We start from the raw sequence: 10,288 nt of genomic DNA, 5'->3' as shown, positions 1-10,288 counted from the left end.
ATGTCCAATCTCGGCTAAAACGAACTAACCAAACGAAGCAGGCTTCAATATTTGTTGTATTGACGCGATTATTATCTCACATACCACGAAATGTCACTGTTTTGTGGTTGTAAACGCGACACAAAATGATCCGAGTAGCAAATTCGCGGGGGTCTATGTCGACTCGCGGATGAGGACAGCGGAAAGCCCAACAGCCTTAGACCAGCAGAAGATGGAATGATAATATCGGAGGGAGGACCAATGGGATGCGACGGATATTTGACTGGCAAGTGGGGCGTCCAAATATAATTCATCATCAAACCTTTAGGGCAGTCTTTCTTTTTTGCCCACGGGTTGCTTGCGTTTTAATTTTGTTCTCAAGCAGTGTCTGGCAGCGCTACAAAAAATGTGTGCGCGCGCGTGTGTGCGCGTGCACGCGTGTGTGTGTGTGTGTGTGTGCATCAAAGAGAGATGTGAGTCCACCATGCACAGTAATGCTTAGCATGAATAAGATCGTCGCAAAGTTTCGCCTAGGGTGGGTCGTAAATGGGTCTAAATGAATGGCCAAAACATTAGATTATGGGGTGACCTTGTTATGATTAAATCCCACATTGGACAGTATATTTGATCATATGTACAATCTTTACTAGACTGTTGTGCATTTGCAATACCCCTTTTGTCAAATAGTTTTAGTTTAGCCCTATGTTGCAGAAGAAAACATAGCATAATGAAGAAAACATAGCATAATGTATTGAATAGATTCCTGAAAAGTAATTCTAGCCATCACAAAGGCCTTTATGTATGAAGGTATTTAAAAATGTTGTATATATCATTACATGTTTACAAACTGTTTGATAGTTTTAGCTTTAGGTTTAGTTTAGGGTAGTGTTTAGGGAGGAGTGCGCCATGCATGAATGCATGAGTGTGTAGGCTATTTTACGAATGTATGGAATAGAGAAAGACAGTGGCAGAAAAAAAAAGTATTGGTACTTCCTTTTGACAAGCTGGAATTAAAAGAGTTTACACAAGCCACCATCCAACTCGCAAAATGGCCTGGCTGCTGTTTTCTCATGAGTTGTACCGGTGGTTATGTAAACAAGGCTGCAGTTAATGTCAGCATTTGTTTTGAGACTTTCTAAAGAAAACCTCAACTGGTTTTAGGGGAAACAACCTAAATAACATCTGTGCTGGCCTTTACGAGAAAACTCAGCCATCCACTTTGTGGTTCACACACACACACACACACACACACGCTCAGCATGCTTTGCACACATGCAACTCATGCACACACCTGTATGCCATTAACATAGGGACTTAAGACTGGTTACCATATAATCATTTTAGACAGTACAAACAGTAGATTTTATTACCGCAGTCACAGTCACTGCATGTTTAGTATTGCATTGTTAAGTTGAGATAAGGCTACAGTTAAATGTGGCTCTACTCAGATCTATGTTTTTCCAATATGGTAAGGAGCATTCAGTCAGTGTAAGCAGATCAACCTCATTATGACAAAACTGATCTCATGTCACAGATTCACTTGAGCTCCAACATTACACCTGGGGGAAGATTGGCGCATGTATTTGCCATGAAAGTGATCATATCGCAGCTCTACACAAAACATCAAACAATGTTTAGCTTGTTGCCTTTTTAAAAAGTAGGCCGAAAGATGTTTGCATGGAAGCAAACAACATCAAGGTTCTACGATAAGGAGCAAGACACAAAAAGAAAGCTATATTTAGAGTGGAACTCCATTTTCCTAACCCCCAAGTGCGTACCCTCCTCTCCACCCACTCTTTCCTGGGTTCTCTCTTCATCTAGACAAGCACCATAGCTTTGTAAATGGGTTACCCCCATGCAGCCACCCACGCATCAGGTACAGTATGAAAACCCAGGGCATCCTGTTATGACTTCTGGTTTCCTGTTTCCTGTGAAAAATACAGCCCCCCCCCCCTCTCTCATACACTTGCAAAGACACTCATGTACTTCAACGCTCATCACAGGCCTGGGATCAGCTGATAACACCCCATTCCAAATATTTGTTTGAGTTTGCACTTATAATCTTGGCTAAAGTATTTGGGAATGCATACAAAATATAAATATACTGAGAATGTGGTGTGCATTCTCTCTTTAGGCTATTCCCAACAAGACTCTATCTAATTAGTATATTTTTGACTGGCCATGGTTGAGTGTTAAGCCTTGTGAAATATACAAAGCTGCTGCATTGTGAGAAAGCCATTATGCTGTAAGGTGACAAGAGCAGCTGTTTTGCCACATTCTTCACAACATTTAATTTGTTTTTACTCCTTATATACACATTCTCATTTCACATGCCATGGAAGAAGATGTACAAGTGTCAAGGGACCACTGAAACAACAATAACAGCAGTGTGTGCTCATGTGTTAACTGTAGGCCCCCGTTCACCAGAAATATGAAAATAACACTGTTTGTGACACACAACATGCTGCCACTGCACACCCCCTGCCAAGATACCTGAGCATCTCTCTCAACAGGGGTCAGCCACATCACTCTTAATGAGCAGAAATCTCTCTTCCTTCATGTGGCTCTAGCCTGCCCGGCTGAATGCTCAGCGACAGTGTACACAGTTAATTGTCTTGGCACAAACTCATAGCCCCCTTTCCCCCTCTTTTATGTTGTGATTTCTGTTGGTGCTCAAACTGAATTTTAACATACTCCTTAAGTGCATTTTGTACATCATTTCTTTTTTTTAAATCAAATTTGGGGTGCACATTGTCATATTTTTTGCATTTGATGCTAGTCTAACAGCAGCATTGTCCGGTATTTCCTCTGTTCAATAGGGCCTTTACATTCTATAGACCGCTCACTCACTCTTTTTCTCTTTTTTTTCCAAGAAAAAGCACAATAGCATTCTGTTCTTTTTCCTCGTTTTTAGCTCATCATCCCCTCCCCCTTTCTTGCAGATTTGAATTCATTAGCAATCAAAGAGCCACTGACAAACGCCCAATCTTAATTACCCTCTCATTTGCATATTTGCATATTAATGACTGCAGACTTTGCTGTTTTTCTGCTGCAGTAGTCCCCCTCCCATCAACATTGCTCAGACTTAGCCACACTACACAACACACTGCAACACTACGTCTTTCTCTAAGCTCAAGGCCTCACATTTTCAGCCTCAAGTTGACACACATTGAAGAGAAGACATTTCAGTATCACCCCGGACACGAGCCAAACAGATGAATCATTGTGCTTGTAATTTAAATGGAGGACTTATGTATTTCAGCAGGGCCTTGATTCACCTCCCTGCTCTTCGTTTCAGTCGGTATAAGCGTGTGTTAACATGCAGCAATGTATGCACAATACACCACATACACAGTACCACGTATATTTTGATATTTCTGTTTGGTAGCATACTTTTATTGGTAATTGTACCAGAAGTCCTCAATGCATTGCACCTGAGTGCTTCCCCCTTCTGGTGAGATGTGAGTAAAACAGTAAAGTGATAGTCTGGCAAATGAAGACATCATGTTACAATACAGACCATTTATTAACAATTCTGATTTTATAAAGACAAAGCTTTGGGTGATTTTACCAGAAAACATCTATATCTTTAAACCGTTACTTAAAAGAGGAAGCACACACACAGATAGAACTTAACAGAGGAATGAAATGCACTAATCCTGTCGCACCACAGGATCAATGGCAAATCTATGTCCTGATGTTTACATTGAACACAAAGAAATAACCATTTGTTGCAGCTGAGACTGCTGAGTGAGTGGCGGCACAGATGAAAGCAGTCTTGTTACAGCTGGTACGTTCCAGGATTGAATCTGTAGTATTTTTATAAGGCAGCCCCTGCCCCAATGTCACTAATCTGAAGCTAATGGTGCCATAACAAGCTGAGGATGCTGCTTCAAGATAACAACCACACCATACAGAGGGAGCAGAGGGTGCATTTAAGGTTGTAACTTTGTTTTTGGCTTTGACATGAGGGTCATGCTAAAATGTTTAAACACTGTGCTTCACCTCAAGATATCTCAAAATTTGTAGAAATCAGTTACATCACCAAAAGCAAAAAAAAAACAAAAAACCTAAACTCAATCATCTCTTGCTAACACCAACACACATAACCCAACCTGTTTAGTAAAATAAACATATTCTTACATTTCTAAATGTGTTTGCCTCACACATGAAAAAAATGTGTATCTGCCTGTACACATATACAGATGTACAGCCATGATTGACACATGTGATTTAGATACAGTATCTTTCTTGGCTTACATGTCAGTAGAGTTCATTTGATAGATGGAGACTTCAGAGGTTCACCTGAGGGAGGACTTGGCAAACAGGGTGTTTCTGTGGGTGTAAGGTTTTAGGCAGCAGCTTCAACATGTTTTTACATGTGCATACTGTGTGCGTGAGTGTGTTCAGTCTGCAGTACGCGTGGGAGTGCTAGGCTGGTCCAGCCCCATGGTTTTACAAAGCCATCCAGCAAAGTCTACCTCCTCCACCTCAGACCGCTTGATAAACATATGGTTCTGCAACAAAACCAACAATCAATACAAATCTGGACATTAAAAGCTCAATCACATAACAACAAAGTTTTCTGTTGCCAACTCTCACTCTAAGTGCATATGAATATAACACTTGCTTTCACAAAATTTAACCTTAGTGCTGGTTTGGCTGAGGGTTATCTATGAATTATTTATTTTTTGTGATATAGACCTTCAACTTCAGAATTTGCACGTTCAAGGAGAAATGTGGGAGCTTTAATTCAAACTTAAAGAAATATGTCACTGATTTAAATCCACTTCTGTGCCATGGCAGTGTGTGCAGAATAACAGTGTTTGGCCTCTTTCCACGGCCACAGCGCACCGAGCTCGGACATACACCAAGAGACCGCTGCTTTAGCGTCATCACAATGCGCTGCTGCTCTTAGTGAAGATCTCAACCACGGAGACAAGCCACACACCGTTCCTGGGCACACACTGCCCACATTACCATGATAGAGAACTGGTTTAAAATGGACAAAGTATACTCACCATCAACATTTTCAGGTCAGCCCTGTCTGCTGGATTTTTGATGAGACTGAAAACGACAAAGGAACAAAGAATTTTTCAGACCTAAGTTTTCATCCATGCAGAAAAAAAGATGTTTATGTGAAAAGGATAATGGAACAATGTTTCAGGCTGAATTGTTGTCTCACCACTTAGTCACAAAGTCCTGGAAATCAGAGGTGAAGACCCCATGTGGTAGTTTGGGAGGGGGCTGAAATACAGTAGAAAGTTGAATGAACATCTAATCATATCACCTTCCTGATTTGGCAAGGATGACAATAAACAGTAGTTGTTCTTTGGACAACTTAGCTCATTACCTCATTTACTATGTAGTCTAGTAGTTCAAAGATGGCCATTGCAGGACCATGACCTGGAAAAGGAGCAGAGATTAAGTGTGTTTTATATTCAATATTTCAGGCAAGAGTGTTAGATCAAAATACTAATTTTATCAAACTTAAATACACTGATGAGCAATGAAAACATGATTACTGTGCTGATTAAGCAAAATGGAAGTTGTATCTTATTTTGCCATACATTTGATTCCATTTACAAGTATATTTTTTTTAATAGGAACTGGTCAATCAAAACAAAAACATAAAATGCTGACTTTCCCTGCAATAGCAGCATGTGAGATCTCAGAGGAGCCTATAATTACAAATACTAAACTCACCATTGTGGCATTCAGCTCTCACAGACTGGCCAGGTTGATATACCTTAGTGTGTAATTTACTTACATCATGTTGCATTATTTATCATGCTGCCACCCAGAGCTGCCTGAATGCAAAGTTATCTATTGCAGTTAAAATAGTTATTTAACAAAATTTTGCAATCATGTGTGTGTTGCTCACCGCTGACAGGTCTCCCTGGTGGTCTAGGTCTGGGTGAAGTGCTGAGGGTCTCTCTTTCACTACTGTCCAAAATGGGACGTCCAAATATAGCCTCCAGTTCTTTAGCATCTGGAGGAGGGATGGGAAAGCGTCCGATGGACATCTCCACAAGGGACAGCCCCATACTCCACACATCTGACTGCACAGAGTAATGGGTCCCCTGCAACCTCTCAGGCTACACAGCAAAGATAAAAAAACACAAATAACAAAATAACCAATTAACATCATATTAACAGATATAATAACTTGTTGCTCGCAATCTTAAATAAATGGTTAAGATTTTTTTTTCTTTTTTAAACTGAGGCACTGGCTGAAGTTACAGTAGGTGCATAATGTTTTAATTGACGTTATCGGTAGTCTATACACAAAACGATGACGGATAAGAACATTTCATTTGGATAGCCAACTTAAACACAAAGGCTGCAGATCACAGTAATGAGGAGAGGGCAGACATACCGACATATAGGATCTTGTCCCAACAAAGGAATTCGCCATAGAGTCTATGAGCTGCCCGCTTACACCAAAGTCACACAACTTGATCTCCCCACGTGAGTTCACCAGTATGTTTGAAGGCTTCACATCTGAGGGCAAAAAAGGTATTCAAAATACGTTTACCCGACTGGACATCTATAATAGAATGCATAAAGTAGACAGACTACAGCAGTAATAAGGCTAACATTATTTTTGGCATGTGGCCATGTGTATGAATAGGCATTTTTTAACAAGATACAATACACTTTGATATTGTACAATATGCTTTACAGATGAAATGGATGAATCAGTAATTAACCACATGAAAAAAACAAGTACCTCTATGCATGATTTGATGTTTTTCTCTTAGGTATGCAAGGCCTCTCAAAACCTGTGTCAAAAAGAAATAGTTAGTTAAAAATTAGTTAAAGTTAAATAAAAAACAACCGTTACAAATCAAGCATAAAACCCATTGAGGCCCATAGAGTTTGCATGTGTACTTTAAGACCACAATTTATCTTGAGCTCAATACAGTAAACTTAAACAGAGAGTTATGTGACTTCAAAAGATCTTGATTTTTAAAGAATTGATGAAATTGTTTTATCTAAATAGAGCAATTTAGACAAAGAATTGTTCTAAATGTTAAAATATAGCTGGAGACACACATATAAACACCTAGCAAAATGCTCAAAACTGAACAAAAGGTGAAAACAAGGTGAATACAATACCTGTGTCACTGTCACAACTGGTAATAACCAGATACTTACAGCAATGCTGACTTTGCCCAGAATCTCTTCAGGGATCCTCCTTGCTTCTTTCAGAACCTGGTCCAAAGATCCACCATCCTGCACAATAAAGCAAGTCGACAAAGAATACAACAGGTCGTTATACAAATTGTTTAAAGTTGTTTTTGTATAAAAATTGTTGCCTGTCTATAATGGAATTTCAAAGGATCTTTCCAATGACTACAGTGTTCTTCTGTGGAACATAATATGTATGATACAGTGCTGTTTAGCTTTACGTCATGATACCACAATTGATTTGCTTTACATTTTAACATTAAATCACACATTTAATTATTCCGCAGATGCTTTTGTCTAAAGTTATGTACAGGTGAGGTAAAATCAAACTACACTATTTTAAGGAGAATTTCAGGTAAGCATTTGAACGGTTTATGGATTGGGACTGACGCATAAAAAGGGCAAGGAGGATGTAGGAGTTGTTTCCATGATTTAATGTCACAAACCTTTAAAATAAGCAAAAAGGGAAAGTTTGATCCAAAGTCAGTCAAATGCTATCTGTACCTGATCTTCAGTATGGCTATATAAGGGGGATAATAATTTAAGTCTGTCACCATGTGCTCCATGCAGATGCTGATCTCCCCATCACTGTAAAATGATCCATAGAAGCCCACGATGTAGGGAGAGTTACACTCGTGCAGCACCTGAAGCTCTCGGATGATCTGGTTTCTGATAGCAGGTTTAATTTCAAGATGAATGAGCTGAACAGAAAAGAAGAATTGTTATAATTGGAGGGGTTTTATGGTATGGCCACTTTGGATCAACAAAGTTTTACCACCAGGCTTGTGTATGACTTTTTGTACAGCAATATACTTGTTTATAAATTTTAATAATTTGTAGCTCACCTTTCTGGCCATGATTATTCCGGAAGATTTGTGGCATTCTTTATTAACAACTCCTCCGTTGCCTGCACCCAGCTCACAGACACGATGGAAGTCATCATCTCGCATCTCGCCCACCTTGGCCTTCTGGGTGAGGAAAGCTTCTAACCTTTTCTTCTGTTGTTCATCCAGGTCCAACTCTTCCAATATTCTTTTAAGCGACTCTAAATTGGCCCTGAGAAACGATACAAAACAGCAATGAAGCAGATGACCACAAATAACAGACATGTTTAATTATACTGTATAGTATTACTGAAGAAAGTCCCTTGAGATGAACCATCTTGTTTTGAAGGGGGTCCAACATAAAACAAAAAATACAACCAACAAATCACATACAACTTATACTTAAATGCTTACATACATAACGCCTCTAATTTACCTACTCACACACACACTTCTTTACCCTGAACCCACAACTGTCGTACAGAAATCAGTAGTAGCAATAATAATATTAATAATGCAATAAAATATTAAATTAAGTTTAAGGAAAGTAGGGATCGACCGCAATGGATTTTGAACGGCCGAAGCCAATGACCGATAAGGACTGCCGATTTTTTGAGGCAATATTTGGAGCCGATACTACATTTGCTCCCTCAATTTACATCATAAAAATCACACAATGATGATAACAAATGTTACGAGTCTCAATTAAAAAAAAAAAAAAAAGGAACATTTATTTAACTTCAAAAGGGCGCCTAGAGCAACACGGAGCAGCCTGTGGAGACCTGTCTGTAAATAATGATGGGGGAAAAAAACTATCGTCTAAGGCAACAGCCGATACACCTAAAAATGCAAATATCAGTCGGCCGATATATCAGTCTATCACTACCCTGAACCCACAACTCTACTACAGAAATTGGTAGTAGCAATAATAATATTAATGACACAATAAAATAATAAGATACGTTTAGGGAAAGTAATCATTAAATAAAGTTCAGCTCATAACAGATATACCGACAAGTGGATGCTTTTCAAAATCAAAGCCACAAGAAGACAAAACCATTAAAGGCAGCAATGTGATGTTTTAAGAAAGGATAATAGTGAGATCTTGGAGATCTTACTGTGCCCAGTAGAATAACTTACTCAGATGCAACATCAGTGTTGGTGGAGGGTGTGGATAATAACCCATCTCCTGCAGGAGCAATGTTCAAGGGCACTGGTCTCTTTTTAGGAGGCATGTTCACTTGTTCGGATAGACTACGACACTTGTTTTGCTTCCTGTACAAACGTTTGGTTACACAAGGGTTAAATAGCCATACAGGTCTTATCTTGTAGATGCTATCAGGACTAAACTTCCAAGTTTACCGTCAGTTAACAATCAGTTAAATATGAACTAACTTAAGTAACGTGTTGAACATTTTACACGGTCTTAAATTACCCTTCTTCTATTCACAATACAATAAGCAAACCCGCAAGTTATTGACATAAAGAGTGGAGCTAAAGTTAGCTCGCTGGCTGTTAGCTAGATTATAGTAACGTGAGTAGTTAGCTGATAGCAGGCGACTGTTGACTTTACAAACGCTGTACCCGTGCCGTTGTTTAAGAAAGAAACACCCGCTTAATGGGGCCGTGGTATCGGTTAGTTTCTCCTGGCCCTTTCTGTCCGCTAACAGGTGTGCTGGAGGTCCCAATATCAGCAACAGACACAGGGGGTGCGGCGGCACACGGAACCCAGCAGCAACATCCGCACACTGCCCGGTCTTACGGTGAGTCAAATCTCGCGATGTTTGAGACGTTGACAGTCAGCTGTGCAGCCTTTATAAACTGTAAGTTTATTTTGTATAATATCACCTGTAACTATTAACTATAACTGGAAAATGTAATATTTGGTTTGGTCAGATACGATACTGTATACGAGAAAGATTAATTTCTTATTAATCTCATATTATTCTTTGCAAAGGTTTACATTCATAAATGTGAAAAGTAAAACCTCACTTTAATGTATTAAAACAATTACTTCATCAAAAACAAAAACGCTATCAAGATTGTAATATTGTGCTCCCTATTTAATGTTTTAAATTAACGTAATTTCAATTATTGAATGACCCATTATGCTTTATGTTATCTATGTTTTTTGTTTCTTTTTTGTATTCATTTTCATATTTATGTATATTTTTTTACATCTACTTAAAAATAGGTGATGTATTATCGTTTACGTATACTCGTTTATTTGTAATGAAAACCAAGTTTGAATAAAATGTTTTTAGAGAAGTAAACATAAACGTTATTCTGTA

The 10,288-nt window shown here is 38.9% G+C and overlaps 1 protein-coding gene across 1 annotated transcript; it reads right to left on the bottom strand.

The window, feature by feature from the left end:
- Positions 1-3,452: 3,452 nt before the first annotated feature.
- LOC310957920 (dual specificity mitogen-activated protein kinase kinase 2-like) lies at positions 3,453-9,731 on the bottom strand. The gene is made up of 12 exons (XM_083928670.1): positions 9,582-9,731; positions 9,138-9,272; positions 8,019-8,229; positions 7,728-7,874; positions 7,141-7,218; positions 6,713-6,764; positions 6,359-6,483; positions 5,864-6,077; positions 5,333-5,385; positions 5,165-5,226; positions 5,001-5,046; positions 3,453-4,496 (listed from the first exon to the last, which is right to left on the bottom strand). The coding sequence occupies exons 2-12, from the start codon at positions 9,230-9,232 to the stop codon at positions 4,386-4,388; spliced, it is 1,194 nt and encodes a 397-aa protein (XP_083784796.1). The 5' UTR covers positions 9,233-9,272; positions 9,582-9,731; the 3' UTR covers positions 3,453-4,385.
- Positions 9,732-10,288: the final 557 nt, after the last annotated feature.

Source organism: Echiichthys vipera (assembly GCF_963691815.1).
Source record: "Echiichthys vipera genome assembly, chromosome: 15".
NCBI classification, from domain to species: Eukaryota; Metazoa; Chordata; class Actinopteri; order Perciformes; family Trachinidae; genus Echiichthys; species Echiichthys vipera.
The sequence above is the reverse complement of the archived record's forward strand: the minus strand, read 5'-3'. Positions and strand labels throughout refer to the sequence as shown.

What these genes read in the sequence shown, in the direction of transcription:
- LOC310957920 (XM_083928670.1), bottom strand. Translation starts at nt 9,232, where the DNA reads ATGCCTCCTAAAAAGAGACCAGTGCCCTTGAACATTGCTCCTGCAGGA. An exon ending in GCATCTGCATGGAGCACATG is followed by an intron (nt 7,219 to 7,727) that starts GTGACAGACTTA and finishes TTTATTGTGCAG; the next exon opens with GATGGTGGATCTTTGGACCA. An exon ending in CTGACCTGAAAATGTTGATG is followed by an intron (nt 4,497 to 5,000) that starts GTGAGTATACTT and finishes GTTTTGTTGCAG; the next exon opens with AACCATATGTTTATCAAGCG.